This window comes from Anomalospiza imberbis, chromosome 1, assembly GCF_031753505.1.
Source record: "Anomalospiza imberbis isolate Cuckoo-Finch-1a 21T00152 chromosome 1, ASM3175350v1, whole genome shotgun sequence".
Lineage (NCBI taxonomy): Eukaryota > Metazoa > Chordata > Aves > Passeriformes > Viduidae > Anomalospiza > Anomalospiza imberbis.
The window spans coordinates 59,601,657-59,629,407 of record NC_089681.1 but is presented as its reverse complement, the minus strand read 5'-3'; the positions used below and the strand labels follow the sequence as shown (position 1 = coordinate 59,629,407).

The window sequence follows — 27,751 nt, the reverse complement described above, 5'->3', positions numbered from 1 at the left end:
TAAATGAGAGACTGTCTAGTCCTCTGTGGAAGATCTAATGACAGTAAATTAATCGTATGTGAAAATCAATGAAAATAAACCTTCTTTTTGAAGTGAAAAATCCCAGTAATATTTAGTGACATACTAGAGGAAACTGCAGGCTATTTTCATTAGATAGTATTTAAAATTTTGTCATACTTACAACAGGTTGATGTTCTTCAATGCACAGCCCCAAATATATATTCATTTCTAATTAATGTAACTGTTCTCCCTCCACAGGGAGGCTCTGGATCCCGACCTGGATCGCGGTCTGGTTCCCCCATTGCTAGGCGCTGAAGCTCCAAGATGCCATCCAAGGATCACGTACTCTGCTTCATAATATAACTGCCTTAAAATTAGTAACAGCTGCCACAATTACCTAGATAGATGCAATCCATTACTTAATGCCAATTAGGTTCTGCATGCAGTAGATGATACAAACTTCTATTGGCAATCCCTGAGCAACAGTTGAATGGAAGGAACACAAAAAGTAGCTTTGCTAGATGTTTTCCTTATTTTATGTGAAGTAACAAGATCTCTGACTTTACCCGTCCTTCTTCAGGATGCCCTAACTGTATGCTGGACTCCTTTATTTCTCCCAAGCATCTAATTTAAGCTCAACCCTTCGGGTTTCGTTTTAGTGAACATCAGAATTACAAATAAAGAGCTATAATGTCTTTGATACTGAGCACTGCTGTTAATGAATTTTTGAGACACTGCTGTTAAAAACAAAAAAAAAAATCCAACATGTGCAGAAGTTGTAAGGACTGTTTATCCAAATTTTCTTTTTGTTTTTTTTTTTTTTCCCTTTTGTTTTGTTTTAATCTTCCTTCTCTCACTCACAGAATAATTTATTTTCATAACAGGATTAGGCAGTCATGGAAAGGTTTATCAAACATTGGGAGTTCAAGGTATGTGAAGTGTGGGAGGGGGCAGATGTTGAAGAATCAATACGATGTGGAGCAATAGCAATAAGGAAATTCTTTCCATACTACGATTTGCTCATTGCATCCAGACCATTAGAATAAAGAGTAGATGAGGGAGAGAAAGAGGATTTCAAATTTGAGTTAGACTAATGTTACAAAACAAGGGATATTCCCAGAGAAACATCTAAGACTGCACCCATGACCACTGGACGTCACTGGTGCTTCACATAAACTCTCCTGCAATAGCATTAATTTTGCAGTAAAATAAGTAAATAAGCATATAAACAAAAAAAGTCTAATTTCTGAAAGAAAGCCCATCAGTACTGGTATCTCAGATAGTCCTGCACACCTCACATTAGAATTTCAAATCTTTCTCTCGGTATTGCAGCAGTGTTGTATTTGACTGGCTTATCTTTTGCTGAGTAACACCTGGATGCCTATTAAGGGCAGTGCACCAAAGCAAACTCATAGTAAAACTACTGTGAACATTTAACTGTTGTATTGTAGTTGCCTTGTAGAAATAAATTATAGTTCAGTTAGATTTAGATATGAATTGTTCACAAATTACTAAAATGAATGTGTGGAGATGGTATTTTCAACCACACTTAGGGAAATAAAAGGCTCTTCTGAATTGCACTGTTTTATTACTTAAACTTACAATTTCTTCAAACTGTCATCTAAGTGTCTCATTAATTATTTTATTTTTTTAGTTTTAGCCTATGCACTGTAGATTACAGTTAGTGTTTCCTAGGTTGAAACAGCATTCCTAATAAGTGCCCAGTAAAATTTACCTATAAATATATGTTATTTACATTTCACATCTAAATCTATTGTAGGTTTAAATCAAGTGTCCATTAATATGAAGCAATGGAAGATGAGATGATAGAAAATACATAGAGACTAAAGAAAACAAAACTGCCAAAATTATTACGTATACACACACCATTACATCTATTACCTTTGTTGGTTGCTATGTGTATTTTTCTATTGTAGCTTCATTCAGATGTATACTCTGCAACGTAATAGTTGATTTAATTTGAACACGTATTGTTCTTATGGGAACACAGCTTTTAAAAATAGTCACTATTGAAATAAAGTAATCAACTTGAAATGAAACTTGGGCCAGTTTTGTTTTTTACAAAGGAAAAGGATATATATATATATATATATATATATATATATAGGTCTGTTTGATTTATCACCCCCCCACCATCCCCCAGAGTTTATGAATAATGTGCAGATACTAGAAAGTAACACAATGACACCTTGGGACCCTGCACACAGGCTTCTAGTGACACTGCATGGCCCGGAAGGTTGACAGTAGGACACAAGAATTATGGAATGCCAGTGTCTGTGGAGTGACAGCTACAGGCCAGATGGATATTGCAAGGCATATGAACAGGAAATAAAAACCAGCCCCCTTCACGAACAACTGTGGTGCAAACAGCCCTCAAAAATGTGAAAGATTATTTAAAGTAAAAAACCTAGAGAAATACATCTTTCAAAATATTGCATTGTAGAGTAACAGAATTTAACCAAAACCTCTTCCTTGCCTTCATCACTCTTCTTTCCTCTCAGTCCTCTTTGCTAGAGGGTCAAAGTGGCTTTTTTGATTTACTTCCTCTAAAGGAATAGGTACAGTACTTGAAAACATTGTTTTACCAATACGAAAAGAGATCAAAACTTAGCCTGAAATTTATTCTTTTAGTTACACAGAAGTAGTTTTGATGAAAACCTGCACTTTAAATGGACATTTGATTTGTAAGCAAAGGATTTTTCCTGAAACAAGAATGCACAGCCAATACCAGGAGTGTGTAATTTAATGTTCTCAAGGAATGGACATAAACCAAAAGAAACTGTGAGCAGACACAAGCCAAAAACCCCAAGGCTAGCACAAGCCTACTACTGCGTTAAACAGAAAGAACAGGGTCTGTCCACGTACCCACTATACAATGTGACACATCAAGCACCCCTCAGAACAAGAGGAGTTCTGCTTCCTTACATAATGCATCTGCTTTAACACTGCTTTTGAAAATATCAACATACTGGTTACCGTGTCTGTATTTGTTCTGAACATCAACACATACACTGCTCTGAAAAGCTCCAACTCAGTCTTACCAAGGCTATAAAAACCTCTGTCAAGACGCTTGAAGTTCACGGGTGAAGAGGATGCAGGGAAGCAAATCAAATACAATGTTAAAAAGAAATTTTTTAAAAGTCTATTACTGTAGCTGACAGGACTTCCAAGTGCTATAGGAGTAGCAAACTGAATTCAGGAAAAATGCCAGCTGACTCCATATCTCACACTGTTTATTTAACACTTCCAAGGCTTGCTGAACAGACTCACTGCCTCTAACCAAGGTGTAACACTTTGAGAGGTGACCTTTTAAAAATACCATCTTTTTACTCATGAGATCAGCTTTTAGGTCATCTGTACCAAGTATCACAGAATCACTAAGTGGTCTGGGTTGCAAGGGACCTTAAAGATCACCTAGTTCCAAGCCCTCTGTGCATTTATAAAGTATTCCCAGAAATAACAGGGAAAAAATTTCATACATGGTACATGCATCACAGCACATTTTCTATATTATTACAGATAAACACTGAGCTATCCATGATGTCAGACAACTGCAAAATATAATGTCTTTCTTTAACAGCTGAAACATTCACAGGCTGCCTGGAAGGGAAGGCACTGCTGGAAGGACTTTATTCTTCACATCTAATATTCAGATATGCATTTCTGTAAACAGTTTTTCCAATCTCTAGAATCCAGAATCATATGCTTAAAAAATACACGAAACAGAATTTGGAAAAAAGTAATATTATTTAGCATGTTTTTCAATTAAATATTCCACATAACAAAAGTGTTATTTTCATGTCACCAACTACATTACTTATATACATATGCTGAACAGTTGACAAAAGAATTAAGAGATGCCCTATCAAAACCAACAGCGATTTCTTGCTTTGGCAATCTGAAATAACTGATTCGTATCACAGACAGAGTATAGACAATATTTACAGAAAAGGGCTTTTTGGATCTGAGAACAATTATCTTTTAGAAAGAAAATTAAAGTCCAGGTCTGTATTATAGTACAACATATCCACCACTGATCTAGAAGTACTTGTGGCAACCAAACAGATGAACTCCTTGCAACTGGGATTAGTATTTACAAAATATACTGATCGGCCACACAGAGGCTCGTAAACTTTAAATATATATATATATACATATATAAGCACACATATATATATCTATATATATGTAACATAAATAAAATTCAAAAGAACAAGGCAAAAATAAGAAAACAGCTTCTGTCTTTGGAATGTCTAAAAGACAACTATGCTTTTACTCCAGTGTTTCTTTGCTATGAATATACTTAACAAGTGGCACCTTTGAAAGCAATACTCAGTCAGCTAGGTAGTTTTGCTGAAACAATTACTTAAACAACAAATAAATGTAACATATTTCTAAAACCCACAAAGAAAATAATAAGGAATTTACAGATTCAAAATGGTAACTGTTTACAGTACTGGGGAACATTGTATAGTATTGGGGAACATTGTATAGTATAGGTGACTTAGTGTGCATCTAACTTTCTCACTGCTACCACAAAGTGGTACTTGTTTACCTCACAGATTTAGTATATGGCTGTTTTCCACAGATACTGATACACAGTACCTGCTGACCCAGTACAGCAAACAACAACAGAGGCTTTTACTGGAACCTTCTCTCATTTGGATCTTTATTAAGTAATTATTGCCAAGTCCAAAACCGCAAGACTTTTACTGTAGAAACTAACATCTATCTGCCTCTGTGGTTGGAATGAAAATGAACATGCTCCCTCTCAAGAGTTTAACTCAAGAAAAGTTCGCAGTATTTTATTTTGTTTCAACAAATTCTCAAAATGCACTAAAAAAGAAAGCTTTCAAAAGAAATACAGCCTTTTCCTGCGCCTTGTAAGAAAAAAAAAAGGCAAAACTCCACTGTTTTATACTGCATGCATCATCAACTGTAACACTTTGTTTCCAATCTCAATTATTTTTTTAAACACATTAAAAAAAAGTTGACTGACAGTTTCATGATTTTCCTGTGAAGTTATTCTTCATCTCCATTAAAAATGGGAATCATTCTATTCTGATATAAAGTTCCAATTTATTTTTAAATAGATATACTGGCTGTGAATTCAAAGATGAAACTGTATACATTATTACCTGAGTTCATTGATTCACAGACAACTTAGCACAGATTAAATGAAGTTTTCCCAATATTCTTCTACAATCTTAAAAAAAAAAGAATTAATCTTTTAGGTATCTTTTGTAAATAATTAAAAAAACTATAATATATTATTCTATTGTTAGTATCTTCAATGCTTGAAGCTTTAACTGTAAAGTTCAAGTCCCAGAAATATTTTTAACTTTCAAATTTCACGGTGTTACCGAAAAACATTGCCTATACTTTGCCATTCATTTGAAGATTCTTGTACCACTTCTTCTAAATTCAGAGCACGACTAATGTCTTCCCCTTCTTGTTCTTGGTGACTCGCAGGTTCTTGTACAGAACCTATCACAGTACAAGAGAAAAAGGCAATTGGGTATGATTTGACATATGGTGTAAGAAAAAGACAAAAACAGCTAATGGGAATAAAGGAATCATGATGCAAACAGTATTATATAATTACTTCAGATTCTGTAAATTCACTAGATGGTTTTGGAATTTTTTTTTTTTTAATCTAATACAATATACTGCTTTCCTGGAATAATTTTTCAACTTTGTTTTTCTGTACACAGAGCTCCACATAAAAAAATAAGGAACCATAAAAAGCAATGAATTGCTGTTTCAACCTGATTTTTGGGTTGCATGTGCAACTATTATCTCATCAGCTGTGGTCTTTGGCTATCAGTGCTTGATTCCTCAATAACTTAAGGGAAATGCTCTGTGCTCTCCTAACAAAATATATGGATTCCAGACCTCAGCAGTACTACCACCATGCTACATACCGGTGTAACCATGAGCCCGTTTCATATGCAGTTTCATATTGCTTTTCTGTGTAAATCCCATTGCACAGTAGTCACATTTGTAAGGTCTCTCTCCTGTGTGCCTTTTCATGTGGACTTTAAGAGCACTCTTCTGGTTAAATGCTTTTTCACACAGCGTACACTGAAATGGCCGTTCCCCTTTATAAGAAAGAAAAACATGCTTCTTAATTTTTCCTTTTTAGATTGAAATAGAGTTTGGAATTCAGTAAAAATTATCAAGATGATCTAGAAATTAAATAGATATCATCATTTTCCTTGAGACTTTTTCCAAACAGCACTATAGCTTCCACATTGTCAGCAAAAATCTCAAATTAAATGTCAGAATAGTTACATAAATACTAAATCACTGATATCCAACTTATAACCTAGATAAGTTATTTAACAGAGGTACCAAAAAAAAATCAATTTACCAATTTGACTTTTCTGTACTCAAGGAAACCATCACCTTTTTGCATCATGAAGAGTAATGCAGATAAAGCAATGTATAGAATTAACGAAGCTGATGCCTTTAAGAAACTGAAAAGTCAAATATGTTAAGAAAAGAGTGTTCTGGTAATTCTACATGGATCTTGTGGCTTCCTATGCCAACTAGTGATTCCCATATCTCACCAAAAGAGACTTATTGTTCCAATTCTGCCAGAACACTACTGATTTCTAACTATAAACACAAGAACACATTAACTTAAAAAATATTTTAAAATTTAAAAATACCTACTCTGCAAAACTAGACTTTTGCTTCAATAAGCAACACCACAGCCTCTGACAAACACATTGTATATAATTAAGGACTTCTAAAAGCACTTTCTAAGATACTCCTTGCTATTACTTAGCACAATAAAGCACAAGCAGGAGTAAAAACATTTTTTCAAATTCTTTCTTACACGACCAATATATCTCTCCCTTCATTATGTTAGTGTTCCCACCTGCATGCCAAATCCAACTTCTCAGACAATCAATAGAAGGTACTTTAAAGCACAGGTATTTTCTTTCTATTTTTGTTATCAATTTTTTCACTAGTTTGAAGAGAAATCCAGGCTTCCTGAAATTCTTTTGATTCCATTTTTTTAATTCCATGAAGGTGAATAGCCTTTTTGGTGTAATAGATTGCTACACAGTTTTTGGTAGAACTGGAAGCAACTGCTTCCCCCTTATTTCAACATTTCAGCAAACCACTCTTCACTGATAAATCCTAACTAACAAGATATTTAGAACTATTCAGAGAAATAATGTGTTTTCCTTCTGGCCATTGATTCAGTATATATTACCCAGTAGAAATGGTTAAAAACGTTAATATAGGAATCACAAACACTTTCTCACAGACAAGGACACTATCTTTATGGAAACAAGTCAGTTTAGTTTAGATTAACCTTTCCTAGCATAGTTTATGTAAATGCATCCATCTAAATACTTCTGTGCAGCACATTTCCACTCTTTTGGTCTCAAGTGATTTCTAAAAGAACATTCTCTTCTGAAAGAATTACAATCATATAGATTGACCTACTGTTGCCTGTCATTGCTGAAACACAAAAATAAATATGAATTTTGCAAGGTCTGTTACAGTCTAGCTTATGAGCCTCCTAGTACAAGAAACCCAAAAATATCTAAGGATTTACTGAGTGAATTACAAGTCATTTCGAAACAGAAAGAACTCTTCCTGTGATGGTGAAGATTTATGAGAAACAGATCAATAAAGGGACTCTGCTCTGTTCTTAGCCTCCCTGAACTGCTCTGTGCCTATTAAAATGGGGCAGCAGCATGAAATGAAACTAAACACGGAAAATGGCAACCGGTCATCTTTCCTGCTTCCTGCATATTCTGTGGAACCCTTAAACTAGGAGACAATAACTTTTTCAAGAGTCTGTGTTATTTAAGTCAGTTTTGCAAAAAGCAAATTATTGAGGGTATTTTAATCTCCTTGGATTTTAACTCCTGCTTCTCTTTTCCTACCCACAGTATAACCAGAATGCTCTTTCTAATGCAGTAACCACAAACCAGCTTGATGCTGGGGAAAGAGAAAACTCTGGTTGACTCACTCTAAGAGAGAGTTACCCTTTTGAGGGAATCTTCTTATTCTACAGCACATCCAGCCAAATTCATTGGTCCCCTCCAGCTTAGTAGCAACACAGATAAATTTCCACTGTCTTGTTTATGTTTAGCAGCCATGACAGCTCTTTCTTGGTAGCAGTGGAAAAGAAAAAACTTGTTTCAGAGAACTGACTGCTATATTTAGAACTCATGTTCTTAAGAAGAATGTTTGTCAGGCACAGAGGGTGACAGGGAGGGCAGCTGGGCTATCATCCTATGTACAGCCTTTAACTTACAGCAGGGCAGAAGCTGCAACCTGAAAAGCACTTACATCACAGAAAATGAGTGCTCCCTAAGAGAAGTCAGTATAGACTTTTTATAGATTAACTGTTGAAGAAAATAATACAAGTGGAATATGTGGAAAAGAACACAACAAATTAAAAGCATTGGCATTAGAATCAGATGACCTGTGCAAGTAGCTTAGTGACAATGAAGCACTGTATACAGCAATCAACATCAGCAGTCAAACCTATCCCTTGTTTAACGTCACTGAGCACACCTCTTGTTTGCACATTATTCTATATGACTGAGGATGATCATAACCAGTGTTTTTAAATCACTTCAAACAATACTTTAAAATACGCTTTTATTAATCTGTTTCAAAGGCTGACAAATCTTTAGACACAAGTTCATGCACTCACATTATCACTACAGTACTGCCAGTCCCACAATACAGATCAGCTTAGTGAAGCACATGAATTTTCAAGTTTGCTGTTCCTCCTTTTAATTTCCAAATATTCGAGGTAAGAAATTTACTTGATTTTTTAAGCTTAAGTTCATATTTAAATGCAGTTGAAAGCATAAGCAAGGGCTCCAAACATAACATGCAGACATTCATAAGAAAACCTCTCAAGGTAAGAACAATTTCTGGTGTCACCTGTGTGGATGCGACTGTGTCTCTCCAGCTGACTTGGCTTAGCGAAAGCTTTTTCACAAGTATCACACTTAAACACTCTGGGCTTCTGGGAACTCAGTGAAGGTCCACCCTGATGGGTCTGCATGTGTTCCTAAGCCAGCATAAGAAAAAAAAAATTCAGACCATTTAAAAATATTTCAGTACTTAAAATAAAAATATATTCACACCTTGAAAACAAAAGCAGAGGATCTTAGTCATCAGCAGACAAGCTGGAAGAAAATGGAAGCCTGCACTGTTTTTTTTTTTTTCTTTTAAATGAGAGATTATTTTTGTGTATCAACTCTCTCTAACCATCGGTCTTCACACTTCTGAAAAACTCCATCAATAACTGCATGTTTTTCTTTTTTGGCATACATTAGTCCCTTTACTAATTATCTGAAGCAAAATTAAATACAGAAAACCAAACCAGAGTTCTTTAAATGCTCTGTTCATCTACAAAGAGGTATTTTGACAACTGTGCATTGTCAATTAACAAAGAATTTTTTCTCCCTCTCCTCTACAGGATCCATCTCCCTCCTTGTCTGATATGTGGGCATTCCTCAGCACCTGAATTGATAACACTGTCAAACTGCACAGGCCTCAAAGAGGCAACTATTACAACATACACACACACAGCTGCACCATGGCAAGATGCAAGGAGAACCACTTCACAATGGACTCTTAATTGAAAAAAAACCAGAAAATTAAATCACTAAGGTTCTTAATAGTAAGATAGCAGGATGTTTAATCTTCATGAAGAAGCATCAATAACAGTTCTAATTTCAGTGTTTTTAATACACTCATGCTGGGCCCAGATGTTATTCGAACTTAGAAGAGTATTTACGTTATCTATTTTTTTTTTCATTTTAAATGTATTTATTAATACCAAGATATAATTCAAATTAAAAAAGAAAATAAATAAAAATATATATAACTAAAAAAATCTTATTAAGAACTGTCTGTAGTACTGTGAAACGGTACTACAAATACTTGTCCACTTTCTAAAATGTGTGTGGATATTCTTTTCTAGTCTATTTGATTACAGACTAAACTATTAATTAGTCTTTACTATACCTAAACAATAAGCCTTCTTGATGTTTATGAAGTTCTATTCCTCACTCCACGAACTGAAGCAAACTGTGTCTGCAGAGTTTGTTTACACTGGAAAATCAGTGAGACAGTTACATGGAAGAATATTATTATCACAGTACTTATAATAATAGAGTATTATAGGGAAATAATATAAGGTCTTCTGAGAAAAAATAGGTATCTTAAAACCCCTGCTTAGGTGGAAATAAACAAAATCTTTAGATTTTATCTTGTTCATTACCCCCTCAAGCACTGAAATGGTGGAAGCATACTATAACCTACTTCAGAAAAATTATCTGAAATTAGTTGCTTCCTTCTTTCACCATAAAACCCAACCAAAAAAAAAAAAAAAAAACAAACCTCCAAATCCCAACAACTCCCTCCCCATCTTCTACTTAAATGCAAACAACATATCATCCAGATAGCCCTGTAAAACTTTCTGCCAACTTTCTTTGAAGAAACAATTTGTGGTGCAATTCTGTTCCACTGATCTGTGTACCTCTTATACTTTTCCTGTAAAATAAATATACTTTGGAAAATAGTTCATGGAAATGCAAGATTCTGAAGTGCAATCATCTCTTTATTGACCTAGTTAGTATTTCACTGATTGTTCATGTGATGTCTTAAAACTTTATTTGTCCAATTCCTATATTCTTCAGAGAGTAATTATCCTGGGGTAGCAAACACGCATTATCTAATTAAAAAATAAGATGAGGAAACCTTCTTTGAAATGGCTCAGGCATTAGTATGCCACTCTTATATGTCATCACTCCTGAAACATTAATTGTAACCACCTCTGAAAGTGTGGCAATAAAAAGTTTTTTCACTCCATTGTTTTATTATGATAAGGCCTTTTTCCTTTCATCTTGGAATCATGTCTGTGCCTTATTTACTATCAACAGTTCCAGTCACTGTGCATGTCTTAAGGTTCTCCTCTCTGAAGCTGTAAAACAGGACAGTAACCCACATCAGAAGGGGAACTGAGTCACCAGACTGAAAACCCTTAACCCTAGGGGTAGGGTGGGTGGTGGAGGTGCTTGTACATGATCTCTAAAGAGGATTTTCTTGAGGATAATTGTGAAAATGCTGGTACTGACATCTTTGGAAAAAACACATAGTTAAATACTGGCATCTAAACACTGATACCCTTACTGGATTTTTCTGAAAAGTCTGAAGTTTGGTAGTGTCCTTAATTGTTTCTGGTGATCTCCAGAATTCCATCAGTATAAAATGAAGACCATGAGTAACAGATCACTGAACTCTTCCCAAAATCTTAAGCCAAACCCCAACATTTATCTTTGAATTTGCTGTTAAAGACTGCTCACAGCTGAAGCTGCTATTAACACCTTGATAAAGAAAAGATTCTGATAAGGGGTGGAATTTGTTTTAGCACCTGATGGTCCAGTGGTAAATTAAACTGTCCTTTAAGATTTTGAAGATCAAAGCCAATCATTAACCAGCACTGCCAAGCCTACCACTAAACTGTGTCTGCTAAGACACTGTTCATAGCGCCACATCTACACGTCTTCTAAATACCTTCAGAGTTGGTGACTCCACAACTTCCCTTTACAGGCTGTGTCAGTGCCTGACAAGCCTTTCAGTGAAGAAATTTTCCCTGATATCCAATCTGAATCTCCCTTAACATAACTGAGGTAATTATCTCTTGTCCTATTGTTCATTACCCAGGAGAAAAGGCCAACCCCCACCAGGCCACAATCTGCTTTCAGGCAGTTGTAGAGAGTGTTAAGTGACCCCCGGGCTCATTTTCTGCAGGCTAAACAACCCCAACTTCCCTCAACTGCTCCTCCTAAGAGTTGTGCTCTACATCTTTCACCAGCTCTGTTGCTCTTCTCTGGACACACTCCAGAACCTCAATGTCCTTCTTGAACTGAGGGCCCAAAATTGGACACAGGATTTGAGGTGCAGTCTTGCCAGCACAAAGCAAAGAGGGACAATCCCTGCCCTGCTCCTACTGGCCACCCTACTGCTGACACAGGCCAGGAAGCCATCAGCCTCCTTGGCCACCTGGGCACACAGTGGCTCTTGTTCAGCCACTGTCGATCAGCACTCCCAGGTCCTTTTCCATCAGCAGCTTTCCAGCCACTCTGTCCCCAGCCTGTGGCGCTGCCTGGGGTTTTTCATGACCCAAGAGCAGGACCCGATACTTGGCCTTGTTGAACCTCCCAAAATGGCCCCAACCCATTGATCCAGCCTGTCCAGATCCCTCTGCAGAGCCTTCCTGCCCTCCAGCAGAACAACACTCCATCCAACTTGGTGTTGTCTGGAAAATGACTCAGAGTGCACTCAATCCTCTTGTCGAGATCATTGATAAAGATATTAAATAGAACTGGCCCCAGTACTGAGCCCTGGAGAACAGCACTCCTGACCGGCCATCAGCTGGATGTAATTCCATTCACTACCGTTCTCTGAGCCTGGACATACAGCCAATTTTTTCCCAGCAAACAGTAAACCTGTCCAAGTCAGTTTCTCCAGAAGAATGCTGTGGGAGGAAGTGTCAAAGGCTTTGCTAAAGACCAGGTAGACAACATCCACAACCTTTCTCTCCTCCACTGAGCAAGTCACTTTGTCACAGGAAATCATATTATTCAAGCAGGACCTGCAATTCATAAACCCATACTAACTGTGCCTGACCTCCTGGCTGTCCTGCATGTGCCACATGATGGCACTCGAGCTGCTCCATAACCTTTCCTGGCACTGAGATCAGGTTGAAAGGCCCATAGTTTTCTAGATCCTACTTCCACCCTTGTAGATGAGCATCACAGGTGCTAAGATCCAGTCAACTGGGACCTCCCTGGTTAGCCATCACTGCTCATCATAAATGATTGAAAATGGCTTGGCAAGCTCTTCTAACAGGTACCTTGGTACCCTTGGGTGGGCTCATCCAGTCCTATAGAGAACTTGTGCATGTCTAAGTGGTGTAGCAGGTCACTGACCATTTCCCCTCCCTCCACTGAGATGGCTACGGTGTGGCACGAACCAGCACAGGGACATTTCAAATGCGCTCCGGTGAACTCAGCACATTGGGGTGGAGCTTGAAGGGCCTCACTGGCACATGAACCCTAAAACACTGGCATGCTGCCCTCAAGCTTATCTCCAGCAAGTCTGGTTTTATCCCTTCCTCCCTACAAATCTAGTTTAGATGATATCTCTCAACAAGCCCTGATAACTCCTCAGCAAAGATCTTTTTACCCCTTTGAGATAAGTGTAGCCCATCTGCAGCAGGCCTGCTGCTGTGTAGACCAATCCATGATCAAAAACCCCTAAATTCTGCTGGTGATGCCAGTCTCAGAGACGGTTACTGATCTGCCAGCTCTTCCTACACCACTCCCTGCAACTGGAAGGATAGAGGAGGAGATTACTTGTGCTTCTGATCCCTTTACAATTGTCCCAAGGCCCTGAAGTGTCTTGTAACTGCCCTTGAACTTCTTACTGCAGTTTTGATCACTGTCTTCCTGAAAAATCAGTTATGGATAATAATCTGAGGGACGTACTAGGGTAAGAAGTTATCTTTAACCTGGGCCCAGTTTTAAGAAAAGAAACTGAAGAGACTGATTTTTGAAGTTTGTTATCATTACTTAAGGAAAACAAGTATCAAGACTCCTTTGGGTTTTTTCTTGGAGAATTTCTTCTAACTCAGAGGCTGAGTTTCACAACAACACATTTTATGATAGTTTCCAATAGTCTAGTTGACAAACATATCATTCCAAGAGGGTGAACTTCACAAAGAGAGTATATTTCATTAATATATTATGTCAAAATGAAAGGAAATCTATTGAAGAGGTCTCCCAAAAGCTAATATAAATATAAAGATAATATAAAGATAATATAAATAACTTAAATAATATAAATACATTGCCTTTGGCTCCAAAAATTTCTTACTATAAATTCTGGGAAGCTTACAAAATTTTGGGCAACTTATATCTTTACTCCTTTCTTAAAGCTCTTCTTCAAATTACTTCCTTTAAATATCTCTCAGAGGTAAGACACTGGCCTGAACAAAGCACTTGTCTAGTACAGCCCAATATTCCTAACAAGAACAGTCTATAATCGAATTAAGAACTTAGATACACCACTAATTTTTTCAAAAGACTTGTAAGTATTAGGTTGTTCATAATCTAAAGGAAACATCACTAGACAACAGCAATAATATAAAGACATTTTAAAACAAATGCTTCCTCTATCACTTGTACTCACGTGACAGAGTGTCTACAAATGAAACGGTAAGACTGTAAGGCAGGTAACTTCCTGAGATACCAAAGGATTATCTGGAAACCAGGATTAGCACTGATGATATTCATATGCAAATAAAGTGAGTGAAATCTTTTCCTGACACTATTACTTGCATGACAGGCATTAACATTTTTCATTCTGTAGTCAATATATGCATTACAATCCTCTCCATGCTCCAGAAGAGAGTTCTCTATCTGTGCATACATTATCACTTAGACTCCCTCTCTCAGATGCACACCTCTCACACTGTAAAGGGAAAGCAAAGATAAAGGGCTAATAGGTACCTTTTGTTAATATCACAGAGAGTCCAAAACAAAAGGAGTTAAGAGAACAATCAACTGTTATTACCAAATACCTTGAGATGTGTTGCCCTCTTAAAGGCCTTATTGCAGATTTGGCAAACGTGTATTCGCTCCTTGCCATGAACCTCTTTGCAGTGGTGTGTAAGCATGGTGACGGAATAAAAGGTTTGGCTACACTCAAAACACTGGTGCCCACGAGTTTCTTTTTCTGCTTGACTGCTTTTAGTCACATTAGGGGAAACTTCTGTCACCTGTAACAATGTACAAATACACTATCAGGTAATTTCATAAGCACATCCACATTGGTTTATTTTGTAAAATCTACCTCAAAATGACAAATTTTTGGACAGCATCTGCAAGCAACTTACAGACACAAAAGAAGTCAGTTATATGTAAATATGAACTTCTATTTCATTGCTCTAAAGAATGACACATGTATATATTTTAAGAAAACAACATTAATAACTATGATCAAATTGACTTAACACATCATAAATAGAATATGTGTGTATCCGTATTTTTCTACATTCAGTTTTATACTCCTGAACAACTCCGATGATCCTCAATTTGCCACCAAATAAAATTCAAAGCCAAAAGCATTCCAGACGGGAAAAAAATAATCTCTGATTCTGTAGAGAAGTAGAATATTTTCTATTTGTTTAACTTCTTTATTGGGGATTCTATTTTCATAAGGAAGTACAGGTCTACCTCCAGAAGTACTGAAACACATTGAAAAATTGATAGAATTGGATGATGGTGTGCTGCATTATTGTTTTAATTAGTGAGAACTGCCTGGAAAAACTACTTTCTTCAGATAATTTAATACTAAATTCCTTTTTAATACCAAATTCAACTTTATAGATACAGAGGAATCCTAAGTACAGTAACATAGAAAGCAACAAATCAAATCACCATTTTTCTCTCATTTCTCCTATTTCAGAGCTTGCCCTATCAGGCTGGTTGAAAACATTCATTCTGCCTTCAAGAAAACAAGTCTGAACCACTTTTTCTAATACTAAAACTGTATTACTTATGTAGGAGTTTCTATTGTGATTCAAAGGCATAAGAAGTTGCAAAGACTTCATGTTGCACCATCACTGAAACAACCTGGATACACGAAGAAAATGGAAAAAGTGTACCAACAGGTGCTATTTTTCCCACAGCTCCAAAATTTATCTATTTTTATTATCTAAATACCAACTTACTTGGAAATTTTTGGAGCAGTCTGCTTTGAGCACATGAATATGTGATTTGTAGAAAGAAACACATTATTAATTACATTTCTTTCTTGTGTGCATGTGTATATATATGAAAGTGGTTTTTAATTAAAAGCTTCAAACAGAACCTGCGTGACTAGGAAGTCACAGAGAACCTCTTCCCAAAACTCTTGTTTGGGAATGACATCAGCCTTCATGATTTAAGATAAAAAGACATTGTTCCAGTATTTTGATTAAATAAAAGTCCTTTACCACAAAAGATACAGAAATGTATATTATCTACCTGGTATGTTATTTCATCAGAGTTTGCAGCTGCTGAATGGGGTGTATGGCTCACCAGTATTACTTGCTGTGATCCTGATGCACTTTGGCTAGCAAGACTGGAATCTGTGAGTATAGCAGGGAACTGCTGACCCTGTCAGAGAAGGGAGCACAAAAAAAGAGAGTAACTATATTTAAAAAGCTGTATTTAAACAGCTGACTGGAGTAATATAAGTTTTCACACCTAAACACTACTTTTATTTTTCATTTAGAAAGAAGCATTTCAGAACCCTATCTGAACAAATGCAACAGTTTTCCTTCCTTTTCTCCTTTAAATTTATATCTAACCATTTAAGGTTAACAACAGCTGGAAGTTTGCAAGACTAGATTCAGTTCCAATTAATTTTTACCAGCCTTGCATGAAATGCTGAATGGTTTAGCCTTCCATTGCCTTTCTTTAACTCCTGTATTCTGCTTTCCTGCATGGCCTTCCCACAGTATCTTCCTTTATTTAAATCTCTTGATTAAACATACTTCCAAACCCCATGAAATCATTACACAAAATCACTACTTAGGATATACGATTAGTAATATCTTACTACTTCTATTTCTACACTACTCTTAATGACTTTTCAATTTCCCTGGGAAACACAGTTCTTTTACATACTACCTGTCTATTCCCCATAATTTCTTGCAACATAAACTGTGTTTGCACAGCTATTATTATTCTTCTATGTTTCAATTTTATTTATGCTTGCCTTAACAGGAGGCACAGGATCTTATTCAAAAACAGCAACATTGCCAAATGTTATCACTGAAATTATTACAAACCTGAAATGAAACCATGTTCTGCTTTGTTACTCTGTGATACCAGAAATCACAAACATATCATAAGAATTACTTAAGAAATCTTTTCTTCCCTTCCCCAGAGCAAAACTGCAGAGGAAAGCATATAACTTTGCTTCACCAGTTTTAATCACAGCACATGCAAGATAAATAGTGTTTAATTTGTATACACTTACACACTAATTCAGGTCAAAAAGTAAATAAAAATCAATTTAAACCTTGTTAAGCCAAGAAAATAGAAGAAACAGCCCAAGTTTTCAGATCTAAAATCTACATTGAAATGTCAACCACACAACCTTTTAACTTTGTAGTCTTTTAATACTATTTTTTATCTCCCCACTCTGTAGATTCTATTTGCCAATAAGTCTTTGGCTCTTCATGACACCACAAAATTCTTAAGTTATGCTATAAATGAAATTAATAGTAAGGTTACTGGAGAGATGATAGTCCATACAGCACCATTTTAATAAAATTTCTTATAATGCCACCTGTTATTAAAGATAGTCAATTAAATTCTGTCCTGTTACTTGCTGTGAAAAGAGCTGTTACAACTGCTGTTCAACTCTCCCATTCACAAGTAGGAAAAGAAAAATTTAACAAATGAAATAATATATTTAGGAGTACTAAGCTGTATTACTGAATAGTGATGATGAAGTACATAATCTAACACCAAAAACTGATCTCAAACCATGTTTGAAACAGTAGAATCTGTTAATTTAAAAAAAACAAACAACCGTGCAAAATTTATCAGCACTTCTGTTCCACGTTTCTAGATGCCAAACTCACACAGTTGGCAGAGAGAAGGAAAATTAACTAAAATATCAAATATTATGTATTTACAGGACAAAATTATTTTCTAAGCAAAAGAAATTATGTTCTGTAAGACAGAAAGATAAATTTATCTGCCAGTTCAGAAAAGCATCTTACCTGCGAAGTGATATTAAGTGTAACTGCATCAAGACCACCTGACAACATTCCCTGAGTGTCAGCAAGAGTCAAAGTGACACTACCATCTCCTCCAACTCCTGATGAAGACATCACCAAATTCTGTGCAGAAACTGCAGACTGAGATATGGGTGTTGCTGGAGGAAGGTTTGTTCCCCCTGTTGTATTAAGTTCTGGAACATAAGCAAAATGGTAAAAAAAAATAAAAATCTGTCACATACATAAACACTAAACTACAAATTTATTTTAAGTGAACTTAGTAATTTCTCTTTGCCATTGCTAGGATTTTCTATTGTGGAATCAACAAAATCACGTAAAACTGCTAATCAAGAAATTAAAGTTATCAGTCAGATGATAAAATTAGAAAAATTACATTTAAGTGTAGCTTCATGAACACAGTGTTGCACTCACAGGTGGTCACGTGCGTATACAAACATATATAGGTAGAAATTCATAAACATACTTAAAATCTCAAAATTTGAGTACTAGAGCAAATTTGGTATTTTATCACTTCTGCAGCGAAGCCACCAGATTTTGTCGCAGTTTATAGATATAATTCTTCAATACTCTTTTAACTGCCTCAAAGTACTAATTTAAGACATGTCTTCTTGTTTTCATTTTTTTCCTATTGTGTGGAATAAAGTTCATTTAAACTGACACAGCAATTTAAATCTTGTGAGAAAACACACAAAACACTCAAAGTTCCCGAATCATGACATGCAAGATTATACCATTTAGTTCTAATGTTTACTTTTTAAACAAAATATTATTTGTTTAGAAAAAACATTGTATGAATACCTGGAGCATTTAGTGAGGGGCCCTGAGAAAGAAGCTGGTCATTGCTTATAGTTAATGTAGCACCTGTAGTCTGACTGCTGATGGTTGGTGCTGTCAGCCTTAAGCCAGTGTTCAGATCAGTGCTTCCAGAATTATGCTGAATAAGATCTTGGCCTGAATAGAAATAAGTCCTACTGTAACTGGAATAATCTCAGCATTATTCTGCTACTGTTCATACAATAGATCATAAAATAAAAAAAGTAGAAAATACAACCAAAACATAAAATTAACTTCTACACATGCAGATTTTTATGCAGCAGTTTAACAAGTTTTTAATACAGATATGATTATGCAAATCCAGATACTAACATGTACAGAAATACCTGAGATTAGTAATATTTAGACAAATATGGATCTTACTTCTCTAGATTCAAAGCACTAAATTGACCAGTCTGTAAAAATCCAGCTGTTAACTGAGCCTACAAATAGAACAGTGAACTAATCTAACATGTTCTCAAGGTAAACGTGTTTGGGTTTCAAATACGGATTTGGGGAGTATCTTTTAAAGTTGATGAATATAAGAAAAATATGCCATGGAAAAACTGTGGACTGTGAAAATCCTCGTATGCCAGTGTATAGGTACTTTATGATATAGAGATCTGGTATCATTAAAGATTTTTAAAAACACAAACCAGATATTGTAAGAGTGATTTCTTGAGGACTTCCTGATGAGGTTGCAGTAGTAGATCCTGAAGCATGAGCTAGAACTTGACTCAAACTGGAATTATTTATGGTCAACATTATCTCATGCTGTCCATTTGTAGATGACACCATACCCTGTGAAGTCATGACTTGAGTAATGTCTTGTGCACCTAAATGAAAGTGGTAGGAAAAAAAAATTCCATGAATATCCTTTGGTGCAATTTTCGACACAACTTTTTAAAGCACTGAGCTACCATAATCAATACAGCCAAGGGGAGATGCTAGAACTTGCAGGAGAAAGTATAATTTTTTTTTCACATCCAATTTATTTCTCTGCAGTTAAGATTTTCTGAATGAAGACTTTGTATTTTGCTCAAAACTATGGAAATTCTTAAGTATTTTCATTATATAGAATGGCCTGGATTGGGACTCTAAAGATTACATGGCTCCAACTACCCTGTCATGGGCAGGGATGACTTCCACTACACCAAGCTGCTCAAAACCCCATTCAATCTGGCCTTGAACACTTCCAGGGATGGGGCATCCACAGCTTCTATGGGCAACCTGCTCCAGTGCCTTACCACCTTCAAAGAACTTCTTCCTAATATCTAATCAAAACCTACTCTCTAATTCACCTTCTGAAAAAATTGTATTAATAAAGGGTAACACAAAGCTGTAAAATTTGCTGAAGATGCTCAAGCAAGAACTGCAAGTTTATTTTATTAAAATGAGATGTTTGGTGACAGTGGGGGGAGGCAGGGGCGTGACTTTCTCACTGTGAATAATACCCTGAATAAAATTAAGAAACTGAATGCACAATAAAACTACTGACAGTGCTTACCATTAGCGCTGGTTGTCAGCACGGACTCCTGCTCAGACAGGGACCCTATTGTCATGTTAGCAGATGATGTTACTGTGGGCTGCAAAGATAAGCCTGATATAGGCTGAATAACCACATTAGCTGGCACTGCATTTTCTGTTGCCTGGAGGGAGGGATTCTGTGGAGCCATGGTGGGATCTCCAGTCAGTTGCTGAGTAAGTAAATTACTCTGCTGTAATGTCTGCTGTAGGATACTTGGATCGATCTGAAAAACAAGTTTTCAGCAGTCACTCTGAAGTTAACAAACTGGGTTAAATGAATATTCTTAACATGAGTCCAGAATACATATTTACTGCATAGAGAGTATATACAGTACAGAAAATTTATAATTAACAATTTAAATTTTAAATGTAGTTTTTATGTGTCTGTATATAGTCAGTCTATTCAGGTTCACTTTCCCTCCCTTCCTTCAGCAAAATGTTTGGGAAATCATGATCAGTTACATATCAGCATGCCTGGCCCCAGGTAAACACACTGCTGGTATTCTGTACTGCCCTATGAGTACATGTAATGATTATCACAGTCTCCAAGCCTTTGAAAGTGAAAAGGCATGGAGCAGACAGAAGATTGATAGCAGAAATTATTTAATTTTTCAGCTCCTAGGGGTCATTAAGGTCTCATTTCACAAGCCAACAACTGTTCTCTATACTTAAAGATAAGACATTTTCCTCTTCAGAGATATTTAGCAGTTGAGAAAAACAAAATGAAAATGTCTCCATTTTATGCTAAAAACTCCTTGAATAGAGGGACTATGAGCAACTCAATGCAACTCTGCAGATGTCTCTTCCCTGACCCTGGGGTTGTACCTGGTGACCTCCAGAGGGCTCCTCCAGCAACAATAATTCTGCGCAACTGATCAAACACAACCATGTTTAAGAAAATAATTGTTTCACACATCTCAAGAACTTTTAAATGCAATAATCTCACCTCTTTCTGTCATTCTTTTTACAAGCTCAGTGGGAATTTAAATTGTGAATTCAACCGTTAAAAGCTTGCAAAGTAACACAGTGCCTTACGTTTAGAAGAGAACACTCCATGCAATAATTTGGGTTTGTTTCGGGGGGTGGGTGGGTGCTTTTTGGAGGTTGGGTGGGAGCCTAAAGTACTTTTGAAGTATAAAGACAAAATACAATTAAAAGAAAAAAAAATTACACATATTAAAGAAGTCTGTCAAAATAGCTGAGAGGTAAAAAATCCTGAAAAAAATGAAAGAAACCAAACCAGAAACATACCCCACTGTGCAGCTATTTTTTAAGTCTTCTAACATTGTACAAGTGATACAGTCTGTTACTAGCTCACTCAACGCAAGAACACCTCCAGAATTATGTAGGCTCCTTAAACTTTCTTCAGCCTCAAAGCGACACTACAGAATTAAAAGCAAGGAACAGTGAGCAACTTACCTGTAACGTTATGTTGTTAATACCAGTGGCATCTATTCCAGAAATCTGAACATTTTGTCCAACCAGATTAGCAGCAAGTTGTAACTGTATTCCTTCAAGAGTGGCCAAGCTACCATCTGTCAAGGACACAGTTAAGTCACCTCCAGCTACCAAAGAAAACAGTTATATTGTAATGTTTTTAGTTACCATTACTGACTACCTCTTTCAGCGTGCTTATTTTTAGAAATTAAAGCAATATAAAAGCTACATACATACACAGTTATTTATGACAAGAAAGATAATTTGAAGTGCAGAATTTGATTATAAAGTAATTTGACTGCCTGTTTTAAAGCTTCATAAATTCCATGTCATTTAAGGATTGCTATTTAGGCACTACCTAGTGGCTTACAAAACAAGAATCCCTCCAGAGTAGCACTAGAAACCTGGAGAAATTTGGTTTAGATTTCCTTGGAGAGTGTGCTGCACCTAAACAAAGCAGCACACGCACAGGGTATTTACATTCTGTACATTTACTCTGAACAATGTCCATTTACTCTGAACAAACACATGAAAGTTACTGCCACATTTTGCACAGCACAGATGTGGTTCAGTATCAAATTGTCAAAATTCATTCTCCATACTTACATGGATGACAATAAAGGTGCATTAGCAATTGAAATCTAAAAGCTTGAAAAGGTTCTAATTTCAAAAGCTGAATAGGCCATCTCTACAAAAGGTCTTGACAGCACATATGTAAAAAGTCATCTTGTGTTTGACATACCCTTCTTCTCCAAACACCTTGAGTGTGATCAACCAGTTTCCTTTGGTTGATGCTTCAAAAACACCTATCCTTTCCTCTTCCGAATTCTTTAATATAATAAATCTGGTTTACAATGCACCCAAAAAATACCCGCTCTGGCCAAAACCCACATTACTAGTCTCAATTTAAGAAGGTTTTTTTTTAGGACATCTGAACAAGCTAAACACTCCACCTTACTATGTTCAAAAATCCAAGCAAACAAATCAATCGCTTCCTCATCACAAGTTTATCACTAACTGTGCCTGTCAAATAACATCAGTATCTTCTGAACATCAACAATTTCTTCATTTTGGACAACAGTTTAGATCAAATCAGATAAGTTGGAATGGCTACAGTTAAGTATGAGACTGATATAATACTCTGAATTTGTGGGCATACCTGCAAAATCATAGACATGTACTGAAAAAAATGCCAAAGCACATAAAATCAAGTCTCACTTTCAGAAATGACAGACAGTCCAAGACACACGATTTAAGTAGTACATTTAAGAGTACCAAGGCATGTCTCCATAACACTATTCTGCTTTTAAAATTGTCCCTGTCCCAAGTTTACCTGAACACTTACACAAACATTGGGTCAGTGAGCACTTACACAAAAAATACCTGAAAAAAAGTTAGAAATTAGCAAGGATCATTCTCAAAAGGTCACTGTCTTGCAACATGAAGCATGTTGGGTATTCTATGCCAGTTGGTCTCAAAGAATGGCCTGTGGCACATTTAATGTGCTAATGCAGCTGTAGTCACTGTCAATTGGTGAGACTTCATATCTTAGGCACTTAATTATCTAACATACAGATCTACACTACTAGTTTTTTGTATGGTTAAAGAGTTTTCTTGCTTTGTTTTGAGGTTGGGGATCTTTTGGTTGGTTTTATTTTGGTGTGGGTGGTTTTTTTTCATTTTGGAGAAATAACTACAGATGCACTGCAGAGGTATGGACTTAAAAAGACCCTCTTCATTATTCACATAAATAACCAGTGTAGACAAACAGAGTAACTGTTTTGCTTGCTATTTGTTATCTGCATTTTCCTCCTCTCTGCAGCGCAATACCACAGCAGAACTGAAGAGACTTTTAGGTGAACTGCATAACTTTTTGTTTCATTCTTAAATAAGTAAATTTCTATTCATGTCACCATTGTGCATCAAACCATGAATTCAGTAAAACTCATACCTGTTTGGCAAACAGCATTTGGCAAAAATTTCCAAACTCTAATAGAAAGCAAATTTTGTAACTTGATCACCACACCAACACCACCACCCCATCCATTTTTACCTGACACTGAAGCAGGCAGGATAGCCTGGCCCACAAGTCCTTGTTGAAGTAAATTTTGATCAAACTGACTCGTCAAAACAGAGTTATTCATGATGAAAACATTAGGGTCTGTCGAGGATGAATTAAGAAGACTGACAGGTTGTAATCCCTCAGTTGAAGTCCGGGCAACAGGCTTCCTAACTTTCTTTGTATCTGGTTTATAATGACACTGTATGTGGGTTTTTCTGCGCCCTGAAGTACGAAACCGCAAATCACAGTGTGGGCATTTGAAGGGCTTTGCTCCCGTATGCAGGCGCATGTGGACTTTTAGACTGCCTTTTGTAGAAAAAGAATTACTGCACACGTGACAACAGAAGAGCTTCTGGCCTAGAAAAGTTTCAAAACCAGAAAGGTAAGTGATTAAACCTCTTAAAAGATTGAGAGGACTAAATAATCCATTTAACAAACCTCATAACATATTCTAAACTAATTTGAACAGAATAAATTAGAAATAATTGGACTTCATCATTTGGCTGCTTTTCAGATGAATAAAGGTTCTCAATGAAGAGCATATTAAATTTTTCCTTTTACTAAAACTCCATATGTTTTTAAAGCTTTCATGCAGAATTTTATTTGATCACGTTCATGCCTCTGTCATCCTCCTCATCTCATCTTCCTGACTAATCCAGTTATTTCAACTACACAGGTCATGAACTGAAGAATTAAAAGTTTCATCTTGTCCTCTTCAGCATTTGGCTCCTAGTAAATTAGCCACTCCTTTTTAATTCCAGCAGCTTTATTATTCTGTTTCAATGCTGCCTTAACTAACCAGTATTAATGGATTACAATTAAGTAATTATTAAAATTAAGTGAGATAACATTCTAAAACATAATATCAACTCCACAAAGTAATCCAGAAGTACAGAAATCTGGTTTATACATATATAGACCTCTTTGTCTCTCCTTTCAGAGTGCATAACATCTGAAAATATCCTTGGTCTCAAACAGAATTTTTAATGTACTACAAGTAACAGCAAACTAACAGAGTTTATAAATAGACAGAGTTTATTCTTTGAACCATATGCACAGCTAGACAATTCACAAAAAGCATAATGTAACTATCTGGCAGAAAACGTGCCACTGCAGCTGAAAACCCACTATTACTCCTGATATTCCCAGGCCTTCCAGCACAATATTTCTTCCTAGCTAAACAAGGGAAAGAAACCAATGCATTTGGTAAAGAAATTACAAGAGCAATATGTGCCTGTGAGTCCTGCTATTGAGTTCTAGTTTCCATTTACACAGAACAATCTCTCATCAATTTCCTGAACTACAATTCAACCTACTTCAAATTACAAAACCCTGGCATACTGTTGTCACTTTCTGTTAAACAAAACTACATAAACCTCTGACAATGTTGTGTTTCAAAAAATGGAGAAGAAAGAGCCCAATAACATGAACCAGTGAAACAGTGGGAATCTGGGCTGCAGCAAAGTCATCTACCACATTCACAGTGCCACAAAGGCAGCCATCCAGCAGTCTTTCCCACTAAATAAAAAATCCTGACCCATTGGGAGAAAGGGGGGTGGAAAAATAAAAGAGAGAGACAGCGAGAGAGAGAGAGAGAGAGAGAAGAAAACCAACAAACAAAAAAAGCAGGAATGAACAAACAGAACATCTGAAGTCCTGTTATTTAAATATGCAATGAGATTATGAGCTGATTCCTGGGCCTTTTGTGTAAATACTAGGAATCTGAAAAGAAAAAAAGAAAGATGGTTGAACTGTTTTCATTAGTTTAGTAGTTTTGAGTTAATGTCCACAAGGGAAACTTGGAGGGAAGATGATCACAAATTCAGATGAGAAGTCATCAAGGAATGGCAAACACTAAACTGGCACTGCTTCCAAATATAGCAAAAATTAAATGTGTTTTATGCCACTGACATGCCACACTACTGGCTACACAGCTAACATGTTAACAAGAACTGAAATCAGGAATATATCTGAAAGAACTGTAATCAGGAAACTGGAAAAGCAATGAAGGTGGAAATGCAATACCGTGTGACTTCATTTATCCCACTTCATGCTACATCAGGATGCAGAAGCTAAGTGTCCAGACAAATGACCATAGACCTCACTGAGAAACTTCCTATCTTTCTGTAAAGCTCCAAACTAATTCTCTGGATCAATGCTGATTACAAATGATATCGGGTAGGTTCCTATGCAGGCAACTTTCATTTACAGGTGAGGAACAGAGTAGCTTTTCAAACTGAACTATTTTTAGGGGAGTTACAGATATTAATACTGTAAAATCTTTTTTATTGTTCATTTAAATAAATTATGTATCTCTCAATATAACACAAATAAACTATCAGATCAAGAAAGCATTCCAGAAAGCAATCCAGGCTCAAATGCAGAAAACTGCACATTAGCTGCACAAGCTGGCCCAAGTATAAAAGAATATGGGGAAAAACTCCCATAAGATAAAATAAATTACAACAGGGAAAAGGTGATGTGGCTTTTGCAGTGAAAATTACACCTCATGAATCTGCAAGCGCTCTTTGAAGAAGATCAGATTTCCACTGTATTTGGATTTTTGGAATTTTACACTGGTTTTATACAAAAAGACGTTAATAAAAATGCTGTCGCAGGCTGAAAGTCTTTTCATGAACTAAAGAAAAACAGTTCTAAGACTGAATACAAATGGCCAATATGGACAATTTTCTCAAGGCTGTAAGTTAGCAGAAGAGCTCTTAAACACCTGAGCAAGGATTCAAACCATCAAAACTGTACTATAAGTAATGTGAAAGAGAGAATGAATAGCAGGTTGGGAAAGTCTGTTTAAGGATGTTAAAATAATAATTTACAAAGCTCTATTATATATTATCAGAAAGTCTGTACAACCATAAAGAGCTTAAAAATTAGGAAGGGGAAACAATTTCTCTTTATTTCTGAAATAAAAATCTAGTGGGCTTAGGAACAAAATTCTCAAGACAGCAAACTGAAAATCAAACTTGAATCCAGGAATTTACTACTACTGACTGTACTGAAGGCCATTCCTTTTTACCCAGTTTTTCTGCGTTCTGAAAACAACTGGATAAAACTAATGTAAAATGTTCCATTAAAGCTAGCAAGCAAAGAGATGCAATCGCTTATTCAGAGTCTGACAGTTTGTAAAGTGCTTGAACCTGGAGGTAACATGACACAATCCCTGCTTTGTTCCTTTCATTATCCTTAATATCTGTTACTGTCTGTCCTGATCTACACTACAATTCCATGTAATGAGTACGATTTCTTACTAAACAACAGTAGAAAGTACAAATACAGTAAAATGAAGGAGCTTCCATGAGCAAAATAATAATGCATTACAGCATTAAAAGCCTTCTGCCTTGTTTTTTTATTTTTGAAAAAGAATTATAATGAAATTTAACCGAACTGTAGACAGTTTTAGAAATTAATTAGTTCAGGACTGGGTTTATTACAGAAGTTCAGTGGTAAGAAGAAAACAAGTATGAAAGATTTAGAAGGTTTTTTTTAAATTAGAGCAAAATTGTAGTTGAAAAATACTACTATTAAAATCAGATCTCTCTCAGGAATACAAAAACCTACCCTAAATTTTAAATATTACAGATACTACATTTACATTCAACTTGCAAGATTCAAACAGGTGAATGCTCAAAATTTTTGAACTCTTACTTTCCAGTTTACATAGCAGCACAAACATTAATGTTTATAGGGTTTTTTTTCCCTAACTTAGTTATATAAGATTCCCACAGCTCCACCTTCTTACTCAGGAAAATCATTTATCATTGAAATACTACAGAAGATCTGACATGAATATATTCAGGACACTTACATACACAGTTTTTGCATGAGCTAAGACCATGCTTTAGAATTCTAGAGAAGGCTGTAATAACATGGTTTATTCAGAATATTCTGATGTGATTCATTTGATGGTGTCACAAGTACCAAATTTCCCCTAGCACTGCCATCCACAGTTCCAAACACTAGATCATAGTGAAACATAGCATTCCTTGCAAAATCTGTACTTAAACAGCTGATCAAGAAAA

At 36.1% G+C, this 27,751-nt stretch overlaps 2 protein-coding genes across 11 annotated transcripts in view; one reads left to right on the top strand and one right to left on the bottom strand.

Annotated features, from left to right (window-relative positions):
• Nucleotides 1-2,060, top strand: part of MBP (myelin basic protein) — a 108,949-nt gene extending 106,889 nt beyond the window's left edge. For all 6 annotated transcript variants that reach the window (XM_068193946.1, XM_068193956.1, XM_068193940.1 and 3 more), the window contains one exon: nucleotides 259-2,060. In XM_068193946.1, coding sequence (XP_068050047.1) covers nucleotides 259-315 — 57 coding nt within the window. In that variant the 3' untranslated portion in view covers nucleotides 316-2,060. The remainder of the gene's footprint in view (nucleotides 1-258) is intronic.
• ZNF236 (zinc finger protein 236) overlaps nucleotides 799-27,751 on the bottom strand; it is a 77,535-nt gene continuing 50,582 nt past the window's right edge. For 2 of the 5 annotated variants that reach the window (XM_068193915.1, XM_068193896.1), the window contains exons 23-33: nucleotides 23,706-24,071; nucleotides 21,635-21,780; nucleotides 20,196-20,439; nucleotides 19,345-19,524; nucleotides 18,674-18,826; nucleotides 17,858-18,048; nucleotides 16,107-16,238; nucleotides 14,660-14,857; nucleotides 8,947-9,076; nucleotides 5,946-6,122; nucleotides 799-5,508 (exon numbers count right to left, since the gene is read on the bottom strand). In XM_068193915.1, coding sequence (XP_068050016.1) covers nucleotides 5,381-5,508; nucleotides 5,946-6,122; nucleotides 8,947-9,076; nucleotides 14,660-14,857; nucleotides 16,107-16,238; nucleotides 17,858-18,048; nucleotides 18,674-18,826; nucleotides 19,345-19,524; nucleotides 20,196-20,439; nucleotides 21,635-21,780; nucleotides 23,706-24,071 — 2,045 coding nt within the window. In that variant the 3' untranslated portion in view covers nucleotides 799-5,380. Of the gene's footprint in view, nucleotides 5,509-5,945; nucleotides 6,123-8,946; nucleotides 9,077-10,039; nucleotides 10,126-14,268; nucleotides 14,551-14,659; nucleotides 14,858-16,106; nucleotides 16,239-17,857; nucleotides 18,049-18,673; nucleotides 18,827-19,344; nucleotides 19,525-20,195; nucleotides 20,440-21,634; nucleotides 21,781-23,705; nucleotides 24,072-27,751 lie in introns of those variants that run through there. The other 3 variants (XM_068193904.1, XR_011000175.1, XM_068193928.1) reach the window with 3 other exon arrangements.